At 38.4% G+C, this 24,856-nt stretch overlaps 4 protein-coding genes across 4 annotated transcripts; 2 read left to right on the forward strand and 2 right to left on the reverse strand.

Annotated features, from left to right (window-relative positions):
- The first annotated feature begins 7,664 nt into the window (after window positions 1–7,664).
- On the forward strand, window positions 7,665–15,092 carry LOC113311669 (subtilisin-like protease SBT1.7). Its single transcript, XM_026560475.1, has 7 exons — window positions 7,665–7,735; window positions 7,862–8,101; window positions 8,205–8,322; window positions 8,408–8,609; window positions 8,707–9,202; window positions 14,477–14,549; window positions 14,871–15,092. The coding sequence occupies exons 1-7, from the start codon at window positions 7,665–7,667 to the stop codon at window positions 15,090–15,092; spliced, it is 1,422 nt and encodes a 473-aa protein (XP_026416260.1).
- On the forward strand, window positions 13,894–15,910 carry LOC113309536 (F-box protein CPR1-like). The gene is made up of 3 exons (XM_026557966.1): window positions 13,894–14,010; window positions 14,477–15,682; window positions 15,776–15,910. Exons 2-3 carry the CDS (start codon window positions 15,253–15,255, stop codon window positions 15,844–15,846), a joined length of 501 nt encoding a protein of 166 aa, XP_026413751.1. The 5' UTR covers window positions 13,894–14,010; window positions 14,477–15,252; the 3' UTR covers window positions 15,847–15,910.
- Window positions 15,911–16,234: 324 nt separating this feature from the next.
- LOC113309535 lies at window positions 16,235–18,045 on the reverse strand. The gene is made up of 3 exons (XM_026557965.1): window positions 17,153–18,045; window positions 16,482–17,027; window positions 16,235–16,378 (listed from the first exon to the last, which is right to left on the reverse strand). The coding sequence occupies exons 1-3, from the start codon at window positions 17,930–17,932 to the stop codon at window positions 16,259–16,261; spliced, it is 1,446 nt and encodes a 481-aa protein (XP_026413750.1). The 5' UTR covers window positions 17,933–18,045; the 3' UTR covers window positions 16,235–16,258.
- A 5,772-nt stretch (window positions 18,046–23,817) lies between these two features.
- On the reverse strand, window positions 23,818–24,608 carry LOC113311670. Its single transcript, XM_026560476.1, has 2 exons — window positions 24,435–24,608; window positions 23,818–24,222 (listed from the first exon to the last, which is right to left on the reverse strand). The coding sequence occupies exons 1-2, from the start codon at window positions 24,606–24,608 to the stop codon at window positions 23,818–23,820; spliced, it is 579 nt and encodes a 192-aa protein (XP_026416261.1).
- Between the last annotated feature and the right edge of the window lie 248 nt (window positions 24,609–24,856).

A 24,856-nucleotide genomic window follows, 5' to 3' on the forward strand; every position in this document is an offset into this window, starting at 1 on the left:
TTGGGTTTTGAAGCCCAAATTTTAGTTTTAAAGAAACTACAAGCCTAACAAACAACTAAATTACAAGCCCAAATAAAGAAAAAGAAAGAAAGAAAAAAAATAAAAATAAAAATAAAAATAAAAATAAAAATAAAATTATTACAATCCCAAATAAAAAAATAAAATTAAAATAATTATTATATGTCCAAAAACATAATTACAATTACAAGCCCAAAAGAGAATAACAATACAAACCAAAAAAATTACTAGCCCAAAAAATTTGGGTTTGGGTTTAGGCTTACCTTTTTGGAGGGAAGCCCAGTTGGGCTTTTATCCCTTTTCTTAAGTTGCACAAGCCCAGTTGGGCTTTGGATCTTCCTAAACTTTTGCTTCAACACTCAAGGCCCAGTTGGGCTTTGGTCTTTCTTCTGTGGCTTGTATTACAGACCAGTTTGGCCTGGGTTCTAGCTGCAGCTTTGGTTCAGCAGGTTTCACCCTTAGCAGCACAGCATCCAGCCCAGCAGCTCACAGGCTTCAAATTCAGCTAGAACAGCAGGCAGCAAGGGCAGCAACAGGGGTAGTTCAGCAGCAACAGGCTGCAACAGCAGCCACAGCAGCTCAGCAGCAGTCTTGGCCTGGCACAAGCAGGAGCACTACAGCAGCACAAGAGCACCAGCAGCAGCAGGAGAGCAGGAGTACATCAGCAGAGGCTGGCAGCAACAACAGGAAGCAGCAGCAGCAGCAACACCTGTTGGCTCAAAAAGAGAAGTAAGTTTCTCTTGAAAAAGAAGCAATGAGGGATCAATACAGCAGTGATATGCAAACTAAGATGCAAACTAATATGCAAGATGCTAATGCAAGTTACACTAAGATGCAGTTAACCTAAGATGCAATGCAAAACATTAAGATGCACAGCAAGTTATGCAAAAACAACAAAATAAGATACAAAAAAAAAAAAACTTAACACACAACGCCAAGTCCCCGGCAGCGACGCCAAAAACTTGGTAGGCCGGGGATGATGTATAAAATTAAGAGTAAAAGAAATAGGCCTACGGTTATATCGCAAGTGCACGGTGTAGTTGTAGTGAGTGTGCAAATACGGGTCGTATCCACAGGGACTGGGTGTGTGTTGAGATTCTCCTAAGCTAATTCTATATGCAAGGCAGTGACAAAAAATAACTGTGAGATGTTGGCAGTGAGGGAAGGAAGCAAAGCAAGTGACTAAGAATGACAGTGGAAAAAGTAGTGAAGAAAATGAAAACAGTGAGAAAATGATACTAAGGTTCCCAACTCCACCACTAACTTATATTATGCATTCACTGAATACACACTCCTTTCCTTGTGATGACATGGGTTAAGATGTTGGTCTTACCTATATCTAAGAAGTTTCCCCGCTAGAGAAATCAAAACCAATTAGAGTATTGCTCCATAGTGCTAATTGTCTACCTAAAGAACAACTAGCCTAAGGCTCAACAGTGGCCTGGTTTAGCATGATTGGTGGCTATGTCCACATAGAGTAATTCTAACTACAATGCATACATGGCATGTATTGTGAAAGCTAAATGTAGACATGCTAGTTTGATTATCTCCTAGGCATTTTTAACATTCAAGAATGCATTATCAGTGTACACAAAACAGCAGGTTAGGGCTTCATTGAGACCCTCAGCCACAGAACTAGAACATGAACTGAAATTAAAACAACATTGCATTCAAATTTAACATGAACTGAAAATGTGCAAAACAATTGAAAATAACACAGTTGAGAAACTGGCTAGTCCAGTCCTGTTGGATGAAGCTCTGGCTAACCCAGGCATGGCTTTACAACAACACCCACAACCCATATTTATACCCAATTACACTTTAAAAGCAAAACCCCCAAAACAGTAAATTAGGGTTTCTGAAAATTGAAATTAAATCATACCAACTCTCTGAAATTTGATTTTGATTTTGACCCATCCCTCTTGTGCGTCTCCTACATCTCCTGTTGCTTTCAATTTGCGTCTTTAGCTTAACCTAGTTTACCATTTGTACACGCCTAGGGTTTCAGAGAGCCGTGTAAAAATGGAAAAGTAGACAGCTAAGAGAAGGGGTATGTGATGATGGGTGTGGAGCGGTGTATGTGGTGATTATGGTGGTGGTTGAGGATTTGGTGGCGGACATGGGTGTAGCAGGTGGAGGAGCAGGTGATGGAGGTTGCTGTGAAGAAGAAAGGAGAAGAGAGGAAATCGAGTGAGAGAAAAGTGTGATCGGTTAGGATAGATAGGGTTTGGTGTTCCGGTGTTGAGCGGACTCATCAGATTTCGATGTTCGGCGAGTGATAGGCGTTGGATCGATCCATCTGAAATGCATCCAACGATAAGATGGAACATAGCCTTCAGCAACCGTAGGATGATGAGATACAACGAAACTAACGGCGTGAGATGGAGTTAGGTGCTGTAGTGTTGGTCAGGAATTTCAGACTTTGATGTACTGGCGATGCTGCGACCGTAGGATGCTGAGATGATCCAATCTGACGGCTGAAAATGAAGGAGGGTATGGATATAGGAAATGGATTTGGGTAAGGGTTTTGGGCCTTGGGTATGCCAAGCCCATATCTTCTTTAAGAACAATTCTTCCTCCTTGATCCCATTCCTAGATTTTTGGACGTGCGCTCCATTCTTTGCGGCTTCCTTGCGTAATTCTTCCCGGCTTTTCACTACTTTTCTGCTCTTTTCGCTCCGCGACTCATCCGAACTTCGTTTATTACCTAAAAATGCAAAATTAAGTAAGAAAAATATTTATTCTTGAAAACAATGAAAATACAGAATATGGGATAAAATGTAGAATTAATGCACAAAAGATGAGTTAAATGCCAAGAAAAATATATAGAAATATGCACTTTTTAGCACTCATCAACACGCTGCTGAGGAAAACCATATTGGTACCCATCGTCTATGGCCATCATATCCGCGACATAAGTAGGAGGCTATGATACGAGGGTAGCTTCGGGAACACTCAATCTTTTCCCCCACATCTCAGATACCCGCGCCTTGGAAGATATTTCCATCATCCGACGGGTATACGCTTCGGAATCCTTTTCACCAGCAACCACCGGGGCAGGATGAGGGACAAACAGCAGACCCTTTTTCTTGAGCCAATCTGTTATGGCGTCCTCACCCTCAAACGTCAGCGAATGAGGGAAATCCTCGGAAGACGAGTCAACCACGGACTTCCCATTTGCTGATATTGCCCCATCAGCACAAGTTTCGGCATCAACATGCGCATCATGATCATCCGCGCCCCCATCCTGAACAGCAGCGTCTTCCTTACCAGAACCCCCGAGCACATCCCAATCATCATTGGGGGAAAGCAGAGAGAAGTCTTCAGGAAAATCGAGAGCATCGTCAAAGAGTTCCCCTGTGGAATAAATCCTGTCAAAAGAGAACTCTTGAGAAATGGTGGGGAGATTTTCCGCAGCATCACCAGCAGGAACAGACATATCAGCGATAACACTGCCGTCAGCTACCGCGGCATTATTTCTCCCCTCATCACCATCACAACCCGCACAAATCTCCTCCTCGACATTGAGAGGGGAAGTATCATTGCGTTCTTCCCCATCAGAAATCTCCTCATCCTCGGCAAACTATTCGTTTACCGGACTGGTAACTTCTTCATGAACCTCAGCCTCACCCGTCACAATGGTAGAAGACTGCTTCGGCCCAATCTTTTTATTCTTCGACACCTGCAAACCAACACGTTCCAGAAAAAGAGTTATTTTTTTCCTCGAACAGTTTGATTTTTAAAAGGAGGAGAGGCGCGGCCAGAATCTGCATACCTTGGCAGTAGTGGCACTCTTCGGTGGAAGTATAGTACCAGAACCTTCCTCCTCGTCTCCTTCAACGACGTCGAGGGCATAAGGAAAGTTCATGCCTTCGAAATTTAAACGTCAGGGACAGAAATATCCATAACGAGCAGGAGGAGATTCACGTGGCCTGCTACTCTCAGAAGGAAGCCAACCACGCGGACCGGGAATCCAACCGTACGCCCAAGGACCAATAATTCCAATAACAGTAGCGTGCCACTCATAATTATGGTCACGCTTGATCCTCTCACATGCCGGAAAAGGTTTCCGCTGACTAGACCCCTCGGTGCCTGGAACATACTTCAGTTTGGCATCGCTCACCTCACTTAACAGACGAATTTCGCCCCGAGGAGCAGCGAGATTCCGAAGGCTAACACTCCACGGTTTACGGTTCCTACTATTGACGTAATCACCGAAGGAGTTGTTGAAGTTTTCAGAAGTATACCATTCCCTCTCCGCGGGATTTGGAACGTAACACGTCATCGTCGTCTCCCCCTTACTCCGCAAATAACACTCCCTCAGTGCACGGAGATAATTCCCCGATAATTGCGACACAGAACGACTGTGAGTATTGGTGGGAGATCCTTCACGACCAGCAAGCACATCGTAATAAAAGGAGTCACCAGACATGTACAACGACAGCATAAGACCCGCCTCGAAGGCTCCAACCGTAGTCAACAAGTGAAACTCATCAAACTGATACTTCGAGATGAGCTCATAAGTAATATCATCCTCAGGGGCATTGAAACGAACCTCGAAGGCTTGAAGCTCATGCTTTTCCTTGAAAACTTCAAGGTCAATATGCTTGAACGTAACTTTCTTCTTGCTGACCGAAACGCTGCGTATCACCGGGGCAGCCTCATCCTCTTCCACGGGATCGGATGAACCAATAAAAGCCTCGGAAGCTCTTCTTTTCAAAGAAGGATTCTTAGAAGATTCAGCTCTCGGGACACCACCTTTGGTGTTCTTCTCTTTGAAAGAAAGTACTGGAGGTGGCGGCAGAGGGTGATGCACGGGCACTATTGAACACAGAGGAGGAACATCAAAGGCAACATCACGAGGAGGTGTCTGCGTACACCTAACGTCATCACGAGGACGAGAAACCCCACGATCGGCAGCGTTTCGAGACCCGAAAGGATTTTTTGAGGGACCCTCTTTCCTAGGAGGAGAGGCCTTCGTCCCAGAAGAAGAAACTCTAATACCACGGGGATCCATTTGAGACTCTCTGCGCGGAGGGGATCTCGGTAGACTAGAACCCGGAGTTTTATAAGGAAGTCGCGGACGGTCAGACATGGATGCGAAGAGGTACAACATAAACAAGTTAGAAACAAACACAAGGACATCACCAAAGATCAAAAAACCACAAAATTAGCAGTCCATCTCAACATAGCACAGAAACCCTAAAACTAGCATACTTGAAATTCCCCAAAACCCTAAAACCCTAAACTCAAAGTCCAATCAATACAAGTTAAACAATGGCCTCCTCGATTTGAGACGAAGAACAGGGGCAAACTAGCATACAAGCATTAAAAGAGGTTCTTCATCACAAACAAGGGACGACAGCAGCAGAAATAGGAGGCTACGGTACGATCAACAGCAGAAAATTTACAATCAACACAGCTTAAAACAACAGGAACAAAGAAAAGAAACCTTACCACCACAAACAGCAGCAGGAAGAGGACAACAATCAGAAACAAAGAAGAAGCGAGCGTGATTAATATTAAGGCAGAGACAATTTAATGGTTGAAGAACAAAGAATGAAGACTGACAGGGAGAATGAATTAATTTTTAGGGAGAATGAAATTAATTTTCAAGGAGAATGAAATTAATTCTTCTTCTCTCCTTAATATACTCGAAAGAAAGAGAAGAAAATTAATGGAGGAATGGGAAATGTGCCCATTAAATGAGCAGTTAATGCACGAATAAGAAACATGCCCAAGTATCTAGGAGAAGTTATTAGGAGAGAGGAAGAATATGTAACGTCTGTTTTCTTCAATGCTCCCACTAAACATTCAAGCCCGAAGAAAATGGGCAAATTGTGTGTACATATTTCATCATCGAACACGTGTATATAGGAAGATACGTGGAGAGCATGCAGGCAAAGTCATCAAAACACGATGACACACGCCTATAGCCAAGAAGCCTATCCCGACGACGTAGGATCTTTGCCCGAACAAATCTAAGGGCAGAAGTTAAAAGATGCACCGAAAACACGATGTACTGCGGAGCACCAAATAACTCCCGAAGAGTTACTTAATCTCATCCCCAAAAGAAGCTAAGATCAACGGTGAAGAGAAAGTTAACTGACATGGACGTGACAGGGGCAGAAGACACTTGTCTGACACGAGCAGGCGCCTCAACTACCCGCATTAAACACTATGAGCAGCATACGTGTCGATCAACCCGTGGAACGAACGAGGATGCCTCTGCGTGATCAAGTAATGAACGAAGACCTCCGCGTGATGGACACAAAACACAAGAAGATAAGGTTCCAACGGCCCTCAGAGATGGGTCCCACACTCTAACCCTATAAATACCCCCTCTCCACCAAGAGTGAGGGGATCGGAAAAATTAGGGAGAGAAGGATAGAGAAAGATTGTGAGTGTAAGTTAGTACTTTACAATATATAGACCTATGTAAACTCCAAAGTCACTCGACTATCCATGTAACCATCAAGTATATAGTGAAACAACAACCCCGTGGATGTAGGCCTTAGTGCTGAACCATGTAAATCCCAGTCTTATTTACATTTCAGCACTTTATATTCGCCTAACGTTCCTTGAGTTTTACTTTTATACTTCGTTTTCTTTATCTTCCCCTGCGTAAACGCCCCTCGCAATGTTATTAGATGAGGCTATGATAAACCCGAGAGTTTTGAGCCAAGGAATCAATGCAATCGTATTATCAGTGCGAGACGGTACCTAGAGTGCGAACATTGTTTGTGAACATATAGATGCCTTCGTGATTTACGTGTTCACAGTAATATGAGGTTTACTACTTAAGATTAATACTATGAGGTTTACTAGCTACTGGACGATATTGTATTCCTGTTAGAGTTGTATCGTTATATTGGATTCAACTGCATCATCATCAATTCATCATATTTTCAGAAAAAAAAAATAATAAAAAAAAATATACGACATGCCGATGTCCAACATGTTTATTGTAACTTATGAATTAAGTTTTGGAATTAAGCTTGATCAAAACTCTGTCCGCAGGGACGAAGGTTTTAGGTTTAGGTAGAATAGGGAAGAAGATAGTTCGGCAGAAAACTAAACTATAAATCACTTCAAGGGATATTTTAGACAATTTATATATATTTTAAAGAGTCAATCCCTCCTCAGTAATTTTGTATCCCTCCTCTTAATATTTCCCTCCTCAAATCCATTCTTTCCCTCCTATTAACAGGTGCATACAAAGTAGATTATATTTTGCAGAGCCGTCCGTTACGTAGCACAGGCATAAAATCTACTCCCTCGGTTTCTAAAAAAAATAGGCTTGTTTCTTTTCGGGAAAATTAGGGGCAGACCCAAAAAAATTAATATTCTCATTGTCAGACCCACAATTAATTTTTAGTTCCGTGACACCCATAATTATATGAAATTGTTAAAAATGTCTGCATGACGGATTATGCATCCGCATGACAGGTTATGCATCAGGGGTATAATTAACGCAACTTGGATATAACATATATAAAAATCCGCGCCTTGGTCCGAATCTCATGAACAATTCGACTTTGAAAGTAAGCGTTGGTCCGAATCTCATGAACATTCATTACACATTTTACCGTATGTATCCTAAAAGAACTTCAAATTTCTAGGGTTCCTCGGTAAACTCGTTACAGATGAATGCTTATTATGGTATTGTAAATGCAACTGCTGCGGCAGGTGATGGTGTTCCAGTGGAAAGGGCTAGGTATGTTTAATAGTATTAATTCTTCCATCCCATGATACTATATATACAATTAAGGTTTGATGGTGAATGTATTTTTGAATTAATTACCTAAAGTCTAATCCTTTTCTTTATATGTCTAATTGTTAGATACTGCTTATACAACACTCTTGACCACAACCTGATTAAGGGGAAGATAGTGGTATGTACAGCTGCGCTAAGAGGTAGCAGAAGTTCCAAAGGCGACGTGGTTCAAAATGGTGGTGGTGTTGGAATGATTCTTATTGACCCATTTTTTGGTAATCAATTGCCCACTGAATACGCCATTCCAACTACGGTTCTTGGGCCAAAAGAAATTGAAATCCTTACAGAATACTTAACAATTGAACAGTAAGTTCTAAATTTTTTATCTACATTAAAACAGTTATGTGATTCATCTTTTTTGACAGCATAGACGTTGAGGTGCAAATATGTGTAATGCATGTTTTAACAGGAACCCAACTGCAATCATACACCGAACAGAAACAGTAATTGACAATGCCATTCCAGCACCAGATATGGCTTTGTTTTCTTCAATGGGACCAAATATTGTCGCCACTGACATTATCAAAGTAGGTTTTCTCATTGGTAGGCGAGCATAAGAAAAATAATTACATTTTTTTTTTTTTGGCCAACATGCAAGTTTTTGTGATGCAGCCTGATATTACAGCGCCTGGTGTGAACATATTGGCAGCATGGTCTCCCGTATCAATTGAGTCAGCAGGAAAATCGGTCAACTATAAGTTTGATTCAGGAACATCCATGTCCTGCCCACATGTTTCTGCGGTTGCTGCTATTATAAAGAGTCACCACCCTGACTGGAGTCCAGCAGCTATAAAATCAGCCATTATGACAACAGGTTATACATTTGCACTATATAAACAAGATTATCTCAAAGTTCTCATGATGAAATTTTCATACTCTTTTTTTCCTGAATTGTGTTGATATGCGTGCAGCTACTGTGACGCACAAAACTGGGGGAGGACGCATATCGAAGAATATGGATGGTTCTTCAACGACACCATTCGACTACGGATCAGGACATATAAATCCTGTAGCAGCATTAGATCCTGGACTGATATATGAATACGGTACCGATGGCATGATCGGATTCATATGCAGTAGTGCCAACCTGCAACAAATTCCACTGCTTCTAGCGACCTGTCCTGACAAACCAATTCGGACGCATGATTTAAACTATCCTTCAATTGGTATAGCCAATATGAATGGAAGTGTAACAGTTCATCGAACCGTCACATACTACGGACAGGGCCCGGCAATTTTCGAATCTGAAGTCATTTTAGACAACCCTAATGTAAAGTTCATAGTGACACCAAAACAACTCGATTTCAAAGAAGCTGGTGAAAACATATCGTTTAGTGTTAATTTTATGGCTGACAGCACTAGTCCTGGCAGTTTGGTGTTCGGATCCTTAACTTGGAGCTATGGCAAGTACATAGTTAGAAGTCCCATCGGACTAAATTTGGCTTCAGCCATCGAAATAATCGATTAAGAAAGTAATCAAGTACAACAAGTTGCATGTTCAACTACAATGCACTAGTACCTGGGGAATATATGAAGCAATAAATGTACTTCCAAAGCTATGAATATGAATGAAGCTGCTTATTTTTCTTATTCTATATCGATGATTGAAATCAATGAAATGCACTGTGTTGCTCACTCGAATCAAAATAAATGCAATAGCTTTATTAATTATATCATAATAAATCGACCAAAAAAATAGTAGTATTAAGCTTCTGGTACAGGACTCTAATTACGAGTACTAGTTTCTCACCCGTGCTACCCATGTGTCTATTTCTCTGGGAAAAAAACAGTTTTGAAAGCCCTTCATTAAACCCGACCCGGGTTACTGGCTAGTCCAGCGGCAAAATATATTTACTCCCTAGTCCAAAAAAGTTTTGAAAAGAGTAAAATTACTTTACTAACCCTAACATATAATATTACGTATATTAATACATATATTAGTACAGATGTAGTATGTAGTAATAACATATGTAGTATGTAGTATACTTAGTTACTAGTATACTAGTATAGTATACTACTAGTAGTAGTATACTAGCATACTAGTAGTAATATGTTATATATCGTCAATATGTAGTATGTAGTAATAACATATGTAGTATGTAGTATACTAGTAGTAGTAGGATACTAGCATACTAGTAGTAATATGTTATATATCGTCAATATGTAGTATGTAGTAATAACATATGTAGTATGTAGTATACTAGTAGTAACTAGTACTAGTAGTAATATGTTATATATTGATACTACATATTAATATGTTATATGTTATATATTGATACTACATATTGATATGTAGTATGTTATATATTGGTATGTAGTATATTTGATATGTAGTATGTTATATATTGATGCTACATATTGATATGTAGTATGTTATATATTGATATGTAGTATATTATGTATTGATACTACATATCAAAAAATTGTTATGTATTGATACTACATATGTTACTACTAGTATATTACTATACTAGTATAGTTACTACTAGTACACTAGCATACTAGTATACTAGTATATATTGATACTACATATTGATATTTACTATGTTATATATATTGGTATGTAGTATGTTTTATATTTAGTATGTTATATATTGATACTACATATTGATATGTAGTATGTTATATATTGATATGTAGTACGTTATGTATTGATACTACATATCAAAAAAATTGTTATGTATTGATACTACATATGTTACTACTAGTATGCTAGTATACTAGTAGTAACTAGTATAGTACTATACTAGTTACTAGCATACTAGTTACTACTAGTATAGTAAAGTAGTTACCTAATTTATTTACTAGTAACAAATTAGTAAGATATTTTTGTTACAGCTAGTATAGTACATATTAATATGTAGTATCATCGTATTGATATTACTAGTATGTAGGAACATACTACTAGTAACATTTACATGTGTTGATACTAATTAGACCTGGAAGGGTATTTTATGCATTTAGAAAATACGCTTTATAATCTCTACGAAGTTTTTGGACTAGAGAGTAAATACGCTTTATAATCTCTACGAAGTTTTTGGACTAGGGAGTGAATAATCTAGTCCAAAAACATGTTTTTGGACTAGGGAGTGAATGTTTTTCGCGAGTGGACTAGCCATTAACTGGGTCATGAAAAACTGGACTAAACAGTAATTCCTACTTTTCATATATGTGAAACCCATAATTAGTTTATACTATAGCGTGATTACAAAAATAACCTTTCATCAACTAAACAAATTAAATCAATAATTATTTTTAATACCTTTATGATAAATCTCAATCCCTAAAATAACTCATATTAACTAAACAAAATAAATCATGTTAAAAATAAATATCATCCCAGGAATTAGGAAAAACTTAATTATCACCCTAAATTTAGGTATGAAAGTTGGATATTTCACACGAGTAAGGGGTTTCCCTCTTGGTCAGAGCTAGAGTTGTCTGTCAACCCTTCTCAATATTGGTTATCGGGATTTCCCTCTCCAGGGAGTACACCGTTGTGTATAGCCTTGCCTGGCTCCATATCGTCTAGTCTTTTAGGTTGGGCTCCGCCAGTTTCTCCTTGGCTCGTGCGAGTGGATCGTCTCGTCACCATCACCTTACCTGCGTTATATGCAATAATACTTAATTTGTCTTTTCTTTCAGAAAAGTGGGATCCTAAGTTTGCAGGTCATGTGCAATTACTAAGTCGTAGTTCAGACTGGGCAGTTTTGGTACAGGAAGACTTTTCAGTGAATTTTGGAGATATGTGATGATGTTAAAACATTCCCCACTTACATAAAGTTTGAGTGACAGGAAAAGGTGTTTTGCTTTTCTCACTTCTCGAGTAAACTACATCCTTCCACACGTCGTAACTTTAATGGGAAAAAACCAAGTTATGACTATTGAGCACGTTTTCCCATTTTAGGAAATATTTCTCAACATCTTTAAACTTTTGATTTGAACAAACTTTGAGTTTGATGAATGATTATGTATTCACTAACCTTTCCCCTTGACTTAGAGTTAGATTTCTAAGAAGAAGATTATGGGTTATCTTGAGTTTCTTAAAAGATGAAGAACACCATGAATAGTTTGTCTTTTCAACTTTCGTAGTATGATTTTCTCTCTACGAAGTTTATTGACTAAAAACCTCTTCCCAGCTCTTTCACGGAGGAGATCGCCTGAGTGTTGGTTTGAAGTAGTTTAAACTTCATTTTCACTCCGACCTTCAACTCTCCTGAGCCTCTTTAGGAAGGTATTAAAAATCTTAAAATAACAAAAATCTTAAACAAAACCGGTGAAAAAAGTGTAGATCTAGTGTTTCTGAGGGTCTTTAGGACTTCACAGATCGTGTAGACCGTGTCGCGTCCGAGATCTACTCATGAGTTTCATAGAAATCTACACAGTGGTGTGAAAAACCACTTCTCTTTGAGAGATTATGAAAAAACAATAAAGCTTTACAGGGGAGGTAGACTAAATCTTCATACCTCATTGTTTCTAGCGCCAAAATATAGTTGGATCTTTTCTGATGGCTACACCCAAGTAGATCTAACGACTATAAAACTACTAACATTCAAGATTCAAAGATGAACAAGATGTAAAGAACATGAAAGTAAAGACTAACACAAGCATATAACGTGGTTCGGCCATGAAGACCTACATCCACGGGAAAGAAACTATCTTCTTTATTGATTAAGGTCTTATCCTTGAAAGAGTTATAAATATCAGTTATACTTCTCATTCTCTCTTTCTCCAAGTCTCTCTCTAGAATTCTCTGTAGAAAGACCATCTAAGATTACATATTTGTTTCCTTCTACATGGACTGGTATTTATTGGCATCTTGGACTCGTGGAGGTATGACCCGATCGCGCCGAGCTGGTGGAGCTGTCGTACATCTTCTAATTACTTCGGACGAACCCCATACTATCCCTCGTGATGTCTTGCTCGGTTCTCCTTCCGAGTTATCTCGCCTTGTGCATTATCGTACTGCTCCTCCTTGAGGGGCCTCATACTGCACCATCCTCGGGTTGTAGTATGGACCGTCCGAGTCTTCTGATGAGATGTACCTTCGCTCACGCCTCTTTTGATCTTTCATTAAATGCATTCCTTCTTTTTAGACTTGACCGTCTGAGTTGATTAGACCACTCCTCACATGCCTCATACATGTAGCGTTGTAGCAGGCGTCTCGATTCAGACGAAATCTCCTTTTAGAGTATGACTCGATGCTTCTATCTCATCATCTTATCATGAGACCATCTCATAAGACGTTGACACGTGGCGATCAGATATTTTACCCTCACAATCATTGTAGTCCTCATGATGCTATTCTTGAGCATACTGGGCATCTATTTTTGGATTGTCTATATGCTAAATCTATTTGGTTAGGAATTTTGGGAATGCTATTACTAACTACTCCAGTTTTTTTAACTGGGTTGTGAATTGGTTTTCTCTAAATTCGAAGTTTTAACAAAAAATTTACTTTAAAATCAGTACAAATTGGATGAAAACTGAAATAAATTTAAATCTAAAATTGCTTCAAGTTACGGAACCAAATGCATAACTTCCATTACTTCTCACAAGTAGTTTAATCGTTGTTACAGTATATAAACCAAAGTAGACTATGCAATCCAATCCATATGGACTAAAAACTGTAGTGTAAAAATCACATTCAGGGTTAAAAGTCCTCCTCACCCGACCACTTAAAAGAAAGAAAAAAAGATATCATCATGCGGTTTTCTTTCCTTATCAGTAAGTCTCCACTCACCCTCATTCTTCGTGGAGTGAATTTGGGTCGTAAGAAAAGAAAAATCTGGTACCCATTTAGCTCCAAGTGCGCCGAAGCTTCAGACGGAAACTGAAAAAAGCAGCCTGTCTTAATGTTGATTTGTAATCCACATCACCTTGTCAGTTGTTTAATCGTTGATAATGATTTGTTGGTTTGTCGGATACTTAGCAGACTCCTCATTTTGCGGTTTAAATGCGTCTCTAAAGGTTAGAAATCTATGATAGAAGAAGATTCGCACTTCGTCAATTTACACATTCGCAAGCACGTCCAAGTCTCTTATGTGTTAAGCAGCTGGGATAGTTAAAACTTAAAAGCCCACTTAGCGCAGATAAAATTTGGATTAGCCTAGGTATCCGTATTCCTTTATTACAACCCTAGTGGGAAGCTCCAATAATCCCCTGCGCTCCTCAGTCCATCTCAGTACATATTCTACTTTTACGAATTTCAGCAGGTTAATAAATTGTGTTACTGAACCCTGTTTCAGTCCAACTCGCATTAATCTTAGTAGGTTAAATGTTTGATAAGTTTGTATTCCTGAACCCAGTGCTGCATTTCTCTAATTTGTTTAATTCATTAGTCTGTAGGTTAACTGTTCGATGAATTGTCTCACCGAACAACCAATTCTACTTATTTCTTCTTCTTTTTGTTACTGTATATTGAGCTAAAAGCTTCCTTCCTTTCACAACAATCTTAATGGATAGTCATCTTTATTTTTGATTCGATGATAATCTTGCTATTGCAATCAAATTGTCGCGGCTTCTCATATAGCCTTAGAACCTTGTAATCTTCACCTCTTCCGTAAGCTGTTTTGTGAATGGCACTTGGTCTTTGGTTGTATGGTTGTTTTCTTCCCATTAGGCATTTTTTGAGTCAATCTGCTTTGCTAACCAAGTATTTTTCATTTGGTGGATTTGCAGGGGTGTGGCAGCCATGTCAAGCATGATGCTCCCAGAAGACGTAGTTCTTGAAATCCTTATAAGGCTACCTGTGGTATGGATACATAATTGTAAGTGTGTATGCAAGACATGGGTTTCCTTAATTTCTAACCGTAACTTTGTGAAACGGCATCTAGATCATACTATTCACAACAAAAAAACAATCTAAGTTTATGTCTATTATTGATGACGACACTAAACCATATTACCCTCTAATTAGCACCGTAAGTTATGATGATATGCTCTATTCTTCTTCTTTCCTATCGGGTGCTGAAGATTGTGTTGAAATGGATCCACCATTCATAGACTTAGCTCTTCCAGTTCGCTTGTTGGGATCTGGTTTGATCTGCATCATGTTTCATACTAGTATGGTTAGGTTGGTGCGCTTCTTTTTATTTGGAACCCGACAACTGGAGAATACAAGATATTACCAGGTTCACAGAATAAAGTTAGGGACCATGATCACTCGTCTATTTATTCATTTGGCTACGATTCTAAGAATGATGACTGCAAGCTTGTAAAAGCTGAATTCTCGGATTATCTTGTCAAATTTCCACCAAGTGAGAGGATGTTCATGTTTCTGAGGTATATTCGTTAGAGTCGGATTCATGGAGAGGCATTGATACCATCCCTTATAATATGCTCAAGTATATTCCTTATGATAGCGTATCTGGCGTGCTTGTTAACGGAATTCGTCACTGGTTAGGGCACGAGGAGTTTATCGTCTCTTTTGATTTCAGCGAGGAGAGTTCAAGCAAATGCACTTGCCGAAAGTTTTTCAGGACGACAAAAGTACTCTTTGGACCGTGGGAGTGTTGGAAGAGTGCCTATGTGTGACTAATTATGTTTCGAAGCCTTGTCAGATTGAGATATGGGTGATGCATGATTATGGTGTTCAGGAATCCTGGACTAAACGTTTTGTCATTCGCCAGGAGGAAGTTACGAAAAACAATCTCTGGCAGCTAAGAGTGATTTGGTCTTTCAAAGATGCTAAGATTCTATTAAAGAGTGACTGTGAACGACACTTTGTTTTGTATGACCCTAAGCAAGATACCGTGAGAAGTAGTTCACTAGTGATATGTGGAGCGGAGAATTATGTCGAAAGCTTGGTTTCACTTAACTCTGGTATTTATGTGGGGAGTCGTCATGGATATGCCAACATTCTACGTGCACCTCTTCGAGTACGAGGTCTGAAATTCTTCTTCGTCTTTTTACCGATAATCTCTATTGCCTGTAACATTCTTAAAAGTTGGGATAATAACGGAGCTACTTGTTTTGCAGGTATTAGTAGAATTATCAGGAATGACACTGGTGGTTTTGTAGCTTGCTATGGGAAGCAGCATATTCTTTGAATCTCAAACAATGCAAACGAGGTTTGGGCATTTCGTGATGGTGTTATTCTGGCTAAACAGTGGGGAATTCAAATTCTGGTGGTGGAGACTGACTCAACCTACAGCTAGGAGGAGCATCGAGGAACCCATACCCTAGCTGGTACTTGATGGCATAAAAGATAGAAGATGGTGTCCGGAAGGCGGAAGTCTGGAGTTTAGATGTGGTTCTAGGAAAGCAAACTCTGCAGCAGATTATGTAATTTTTCTTTTTGAAATCGGTGAAGGAAGATTTGTGATAAATTTCATATCCTTTCACATGCAGGATTTTACAGGGTATGAATCTGCCATCCATTTTACTATCTAAAACAAAATGTAAAACTGATATTTCTTTGTACTGTGACTACTTTTGTCAGCGTGTAATTTTCCGAGACTCTTATGGGTGCATGTAAGCCAGTTCATCTTCTCCGCATTCCCTAATAGCAATGTTAAGAATTTTGTCATCTGGCGAAGAAGGTAAGACATCACAGCATTGCCGTCTCCGTGCTACCAGTAGCTGAAATACCCAGATAACGTATACGATTGGTCACAGTGAAAAAGAACCACGATAGTCATACCAAATCATCAATGAAAAACCAGTACTAATTAGTTCTATGTACCTGTTTAGTATGAAGGTCTAGCTTATGTGCGAACACTCGGATTTCTTGCAGTTTCTTAGTCAAATCCTTCTTTTTGAAGCAGTTCCCGATACCATTGCTCTTGTAAATGCTTTTAATGACAGGATCCTTTGTATTCAGATTTTTCGATAAACTGTCTAGAAAGAAAATTGTAGGTCTTTTGCATGGATCACTATCAACTTGTCGAGTATTAAACATGTACAGATCTGTGTTTGATATGTCTTCCCTCCATAGCTTGAACGTATTCCTGACTTGAAGAAGATCCCGGACAAGAACATTACCTTCAAATATCTGAACAGCATGACCCCAAGAAATCGATATTGTTCTCGAAAACATGTTATCGTAGCATATTGTTTGTTGCACTACTCTATGAGGGTCTAGTGCTGCAGCTTTTAGTAAATGTGCCACCGCTTGATGTCTGGTCTTCTTGGGAAATATAGGGTCGGCTTTATCCAAGTGATGCAGAGATATCAGAGGTGCTAATGGATGTGAGGCCAATAACCCGAATAGATTACCGCGTAGATCAACCTAGCAAGATAGTTGCAAATTGAGTAAATAGAAGTGGGAATCGCATTTCAGGGTTCAGGTTCATGGTCCAGGCGATAATGCATTCAAATGAAATCCAAGTAATAGTGCTAGCTATGCTTGCATACCTGATGAAATCCAACTTCATGAGTCAGAGCAACGCCGAGCTCGGCTAAACAGGAGTAAATCCTAGCATCACTTCCATAGAGATGAGGATAGCGATCCAGGCATGAATCCAAAACCTTAGCTAAAACTTTTGCAAGTGAATAACTTACGGCAAAACCACCTCCACCATAAGCCATTTCAAATGAAGACAAGTCATTGTCATTCTGCACGAACGTCTCCGAAATAGACCCGATATAGTACCACAGCTTGTGATCATACTTGGACAGTGTTTTCACTAAATTCTCCGCGAAGAACACGGTATCATCGTCACCGAACACAAACCACCGCACATTTGAATGGTTTAAATTCACAGTTTCTAACAAAACTCGTGCTACGCGTATTGCAGACCGATCGCCTCCTCTAAAACTGTACCGGAACCGCGAAGTGTCCTCCGATATACATACCGGAGGAAGACTAGAATTAGCACCATTCTGCTGCAGCGGCATTGCATCTAGAAATACACATCCTCTCATTTGTTCTGGTTTCCACCATAGACGAACGTATTCCTTCCGGTTTTCCCATGATTTGAAAGATGAAGCAATTCCAAAAACTACATGATTTATTGTTGTTTCGGATGAAATGTCTGATTTTGTTAACCAAATGTTATTGAATATAGGTGCTTGAGTTACTAACACTGATACAAAAAGATAGACTAAACCAAGAAAGGATAAGCCTAAAAAGATGGTTTTTAAGGGAGCTAAAGCTTGGGTTTTGGAACTACTAATTAACTTACAAACAACCATTTTCAACTTAGTTACTTACCCTGGCTCTGCCGGCGGGATGACTGTTTCCGGCCAAAAATGAAGGAATAGGTTCAGCAGGTACATTGGAATTCTGGAAACCAGAACAAAGTGTATTTCTGAAGGGACTGGAATCATTTTTTAAGAGGGAGCTGCAAAATTTCTTAAATGTGTATTAGTTATCAGGGACAAGATCCTTCAATTGGGGTAGTCTTTTTTTGGGAGAAGAAATCTCAAACCACATAATTTCTTATTGGGGCATTAGTCGAGATTTCAAAAAAAAAAAAAAAATACTAGTTTGCTGTCTTCATTTGAAATAGTTTATTACAGAACAAATTACGAAACAACACTTGGGATGAGATTAGAGGTTTGTTTCTGGGCGTTTTAAGAATTTGTCTCCCTAATGCTGCGCAGTTGCTATTTTAGCTGAGGTTGAAAAATGCAACCATCCTAGCACTGGGTACAAGAGTGCAACCTTGCCTGTCCTGACTTTGTCATAAAATATGTGAAAGTTTGCTGTACTTGGTTAAGAAAAATGCTGGTTATGAGACTGCAATAGAAAAAATTTACAATATGATTGAGATTTAGTGGTTGTTGGCAGCTGATTCTGCAATCTCAACATTCATTACATTTTACATGAACTCAAACAATCTTACTTAAAGCAACTACAAGTAAACAGAATGTTGCATGCCATCTGTAAAGCAAAATGCGGAATTGAATTGGCCGTGTAATTTAGCTAATTTTTTCTCTGCTAACCATAGAAGTTCAAATTCTCGGCGAAATTTTTTATGGGTGCATGTAAGCTAGTTCTTCTTATAAGATACTTGACAGCCTGGCTTTAACTTTAGTGTGCATTTATTACGTATCACATGTTCTGTATGTTTGTGTCATTGTCCGGTCTATATAAAGGACCGAGTCCTGTATTTTCTCTTTAAGTTTGTTCAACCAATATCAGTACAACTCTTACATGGTATTAGATACCAAAAGAGAATTTTGACTTCTCTCTGATCCTGCACCTTCACCATTAAACCTGCAACTTTTTTTTCAATGATAAGAACTACACAAAATCTTCAAGCTTCTTCCGATGTTTCACATCTACGATCTCAACAACAGGTGAACAATCATGATTTGTTTCCACCTTTACCTTCTCCAAACAGATCACAACCTGTAAATTCTTCTCAACCTTCTACATCTAATCAACAACCACCATCACCACCGCCTTATTCATCTCATTTACCTACTCCACCGCTTACATCTCCGATCTCACCTAATGTTTCTCCACTATCTACATCTTTACTTCACCATACACCGATTCAATTTCCATCTTATACTTCAGCTTTTTACAACTTTTCTGAACAATACAAACCTTTACAACAACAAATACCTAATTTTGTGTCGTCTCAACAATCACAACATCAACAACAACAACATGAACAACAATTTCCTCCTCAATTTCAACAACAAGCTTACAAATTTTTTTTCGTTTCAAAGTAAATTTAGCATTCATTTTCCTAATATTGCAAATTTCGTTTCTGAAAAGCTAAATAGTTTGAATTATCTTGTGTGGAAAGATCAGGTGGCTTCTATTTTGATTTGTATAAATCTTTATGGCTTTGTTGATGGATCAATTCCCTCTGGACAACCTGCGATCATGCTTAACAATACTCAAGTTCCAAATCCTCATTATCTTGAGTGGTTGCAGTTCGATAAATTTGTTGGATCATGTATCAATGCTTCTGTTGATAAATCTTTACTGCAAGGGAAAAATGGATGCATCTTGCGAAACTCTTCACTGAACAATTCTTCGCCAGAAAATCAATGTTAAGATCTCAATTACATTCTATCAAGAAAGGATCGTCAACAATCAGTGAGTTCTTACATCAACTCAAAAATATCTCTGATTCACTTGCAGAGATTGGTGAACCTGTTCTAGATACGGATCTAGTTATGTATGCCCTTAAAGGCTTAGGCAGAGAGTACATTCACTTTGTGGTAAGTGTTCAAAACAGAGAAACTCCTCTTCCTTTCTCTGAATTACGCTCTAGATTGATCAGTCATGAACAATTTCTAAAGGAACAAGATACATATTCATTTTCTTCTCTTATTTCTGATCCAACAAATTCAGCCTTTTATGTCAAAAAACACAATTCATCATATAATTCTTCTTTTCGAAAACCTAGTGCACCTCCTGGCTTTACGTATTTCAACAATTCTTCTTCCTTTCCATTTAATGCTTCATCATCATCTACTGGTTTTAAGAAGACTGAGTTCAATCCCACTCAAAAACAAAATGTTGCACCACCTTGTCAGATTTGTTTAAAAGATGGACATCTTGCACCTAGATGCAGATTTAGGTATATGCCTTCCAAGAACAGTAGTCCTCCTCCTCAGAAGGCCTTTCTTGGTCTTGATCTCAATACAGGCAGTAATGCTAATCCTACTCCTTGGTTACAAAATGAATTTGACTTCAATGTTCAACTTCCTTCTAATTTTGAATCTGGAGGTTACTGGGGACATAGTACATCTGGTCATGTGTGGATACCTGACTCTGGTGCATCTAGTCATATGAAAATTGACTCCATATTACTCAATCAAACTGCTCCTCATTCTGGTCAAGAACAAGTAATGGTAGGAAATGGTAAGCTTCTTCCTATGTCTTTAACAGGTTCTTCAGTTTTGTCCACTGCAAGTAATAACTTTGCTCTACATAAAGTTTTATATGTGCCACATCTTCAACACAACTTACTATTTGTTGCTCAGTTCACCATAAATAATCATTGTTCTTTTATCTTTTATCCATGGGGTTATGAAATCAAGTCTTTGAAGCACAACCATATTTTGGCTAGAGGCAAAGTGCGGGATGGCTTATACCCTATCAAGACTTCTACTACTTCACATGTTGCTCTCTCTTCAGTTGTAGCTTCTCCAACTTTGTGGCATTCAAGATTAGGTCATTCTGCTCAGAAGATACTTCAAAAACTAGAAGTTGTTGCTGCTATCAAGTTATCCAGTAAATCTTCTACTTCAGTTTGTGGTTCTTGTCAGTTAGGTAAAAATAAATGTCTTGTTTTTCAGTCCACTGGTTCTGTATCTAACACTCCATTAGTACTGGTTCATTGTGATATTTGGGGACCAGCACCTGTGCATTCTCATCTTGGTTTTAGGTATTATATACTCTTTGTAGATGATTGCACTAAGTTCAGCAGGATTTATCCCATGAAAAATAAATCATATTGTACTAAATGTTTCATAGTGTTTAAGTCTCTTGTTTAGAATTTGTTTAATGTCAAAATAAAACACTTTCAATGTGATGGAGCACTTGAGCTGACCAAAGGTCCATTCAGGGAATATATTGATTCTTGTGGTATTGATTTGAGAATATCTTGTCCTTATCTTCATCAACAAAATGGATCTGCAGAGAGGAAACATAGACACATCACAGAGGTTGGAAATACTTTATCTTTTAATGCCTCATTGTCCAAGAAATTTTGGTTTGACTCCTTATTAGCTGATGTGTTCCTCATTAACATATTACCCACTAAGGTATTGGACTACAAATCCCCTTATGAAGCACTTTATTATTCTAAACCTGATTACTCTATTCTCAGAGTGTATGGATGTCTTTGTTATCCAAATTTAGTGCCTTATAGGAAAGATAAACTTAGTCCAAAATCCACAGCTTGTGTATTCTTAGGCTACAATATACATCATAAGGGTTACAGATGTATGGATTTACTAACTTAGAGAGTTTATGTTACTACTCATGTGGTATTTGATGAGACAGATTTTCCATTTGCTGCTCATGTTGTTTCTTCTCCTTCATCAGTCTCCTCATCAACTGATTTGTTACAGAATTCTTGCTCAACTGAATTATGTTCTGAGTCACCACAGGTTACTTCAGTTCAGCATACTTGTTCCCCTAAGTTATGTTCTGCATCATCAAAGGATGCTTCTTCTCTGCATACTTCTTCAACTGAGTCTAGTTCTACTTCACCAGAAGAGTCATCTACTATTGCTACTCTTACTGCTCCACCAAAGGATACTTCTACTTCTTCAGGGATGCACACAAGGTCCAAATTAGGTATTCATTTACCTAAACCTCTTTCTAAGAATTTTGTAGCAAATTCTGCTCTTAAACATCATGTTCTTCTGCTCTACTTAGTAAAGAAGTACCTTCTTCTGATCCAAAAACTTTTAAATAAGCTATTAAGAAACCTGTTTGGATCAAGGAAATGCATAATGAATATGAAGCTCTTCATAGTAACAACACATTTATTCATTTTCCTTATGATCCTTCTATGAATTTACTTGGTTGTAAATGGGTGTTTAAGACCAAGCTCAATGCAGATGGAACTATTGAGAGACATAAAGCTAGATTAGTAACTAAGGGCTATCATCAAGTTGATGGAATTGATTTTGAAGAGACTTTTAGTCGAGTAGTCAAAGCTACCACTATTAAATGTGTTTTAAGTCTTGATCTATCTAAAAATTGGTCTATAAGACAATTGGATGTTAGTAATGCATTTTTGCATGGTCATCTTTCTGAAACTGTTTATATGGAACAACCACCTGGATTTGTGGATCCTCAACATCCAAATCATGTTTGTTTGCTCCAGAAATCTCTATATGGTCTTAAGAAAGCACCAAGAGCATGGTATGAGAGGTTCAGTCAATATCTTCTTAATTTTGGTTTCTCCAATTCTGTTTGTGACACTTCCATGTTTATATATCAAAAAGGAGCTGCTAGGATGATTCTCTTAGTTTATGTTGATGATATCATTCTAGTTGGTTCTTCAGATGATCTTCTTTAATCCTTCATTACTTCTCTCAAAACTGAGTTTGCTATGAAGGATATGGGCCCATTACATTATTTCTTAGGTATTGAGTCTACATATGATTCATCATCTAAGAAGTTATTGTTAACACAAAATAAATATTCTTTGGATCTTCTGAAGAAACATGATATGATGGGATGTAAGCCATGCAAAACTCCAGTTGCTCAAGGTCAAGTGGCTTCATTGTGCGATGGAACAGCCTTGTCTGATAGCACTTCTTTTAGAAGTTTGGTGGGTGGTCTTTAATACCTCACTCTCACTAGACCTGACATTAGTTTTGCAGTTAACTATGTTAGTCAGTTCTTACACTGTCCCAAAGACATACATCTTCGGCTAGCTAAGAGAATTTTACACTACATCAAAGGGTCTCTTGGTCAGGGACTTATACTGTCTTCTGATAATTGTTCTGACTTACAGGCTTACGGTGATAGTGATTGGGATGGTTGCCAAGATACTCGTAAATCTACCTCTGGGTATTGTGTTTTTATTGGTGGAAATCTGGTTTCTTGGTCCTCCAAGAAACAACAGACTATTTCGCGTTCTTCCGCAGAAGCTGAGTATCGTGGTCTAGCCAATGCCGCTGCAGAAATTTTACGGATCTGTTATCTGTTTGAAGAATTGTCAGTCTATCTTTCTCTGCCCTGCAAATTATTCTGTGATAATCAGGGTGCATGTAGTGTTACCGCTAATCTAATATTTCATGCTCGTACCAAACACGTTGAGGTAGATTATCACATGATCCGTGATCTTGTTCGATTTGGCTTTCTACGAGTATCTTATGTTCATACTTCTCATCAGATAGCGGACATATTTACTAAAGGTCTCTCCAAGTCACAGTTCAGTGTTTTGAAGGCCAAACTGATGCCTCCTGTACGGACATCAGTTTGAGAGGGGATGTTAGATCATCCTGATATTTCCTTTTATAAGATACTTGACAGCTTGGATATAATGTACAAATACTTTAGTGTGCATTTATTACGTATCACATGTTATGTATGTTTGTGTCATTGTCCTGTCTATATAAAGGATTGGTCATGTTCTCTTTAAGTTTGTTCAATCAATACCAGTACAACTCTTACATGGTATTTTGCAAGGATCACTATCCACTTCTCGAGTATTAAACATGTACAAATTTGAATACGGAATTTCTCTTTTCTTCCATAGCTTGAACGTTTTTCGAACTTGGAGAAGCTCCCGAACGAGAACATTACTTTCAAAAACCTGGACAGCATGACCCCAAGAGATAGATATTATTCGTGAAAACTTTTTGTCATAGCATATACTTTTTTGCACAATTCTATTGGGATCAAATGTTGCAGCTTTCAGTAGATGTTCCATTGCTTGATGTCTTGTCTTCTTAGAAAATATTGGGTCTGTATTGTCCAAGTGATGAAGATATACCAAAGGCGCTAGCGGATGTGAGACCAATAAACCAAATAAATCGCCCCAAAGATCAATCTAGTAAAATAATTACAAATTAGGCTGTCAGTTTCAATGAAATAATACCTCCGTTTCAGGAAAAGTGATACTTTCATTTATTTATTTTTTGGCCTACCTGAAACGGAGGGAGTAGTATATATAGTTTTCCAGTTTAACACAAGAGGTTTTAGATATAATACCATAAACCATGAAATTCTTGCTGAAAAGAAAATACTAGTAAGTATAAATACCTGATGAAATCTAACTTCATGAGTCAAAGCAACTCCGAGCTCCGCTAAGCAAGAATAAATCCTAGCATCACTTCCATAAAGATGAGGATACCGGTGCAGACATGAATCCAAAACCTTGGCTAGAACTTTTGCAAGTGAATAACTTACAGCGAAACCACCACAACCATACCCCATTTCAAATGAAGACAAGTCATTGTCATTTTGAATGAACGTCTATGAAATAGAGCCGATATTTTACCACAACTTATGATCATATTTGGAAAGTGTTTTCGCTAAATTTTCTGGAAAGAAGACAGTATAATTTAAATTGACTTATGATTGTTGCCAAAAACAAACCATCTCACATCTGTATGATTTAAATTGACAATTGCCGACAAAACTCGCGCTACACGTATATCAGACCGATCACCCCCTCTGAAACT

This window comes from Papaver somniferum, chromosome 9, assembly GCF_003573695.1.
Source record: "Papaver somniferum cultivar HN1 chromosome 9, ASM357369v1, whole genome shotgun sequence".
NCBI classification, from domain to species: Eukaryota; Viridiplantae; Streptophyta; class Magnoliopsida; order Ranunculales; family Papaveraceae; genus Papaver; species Papaver somniferum.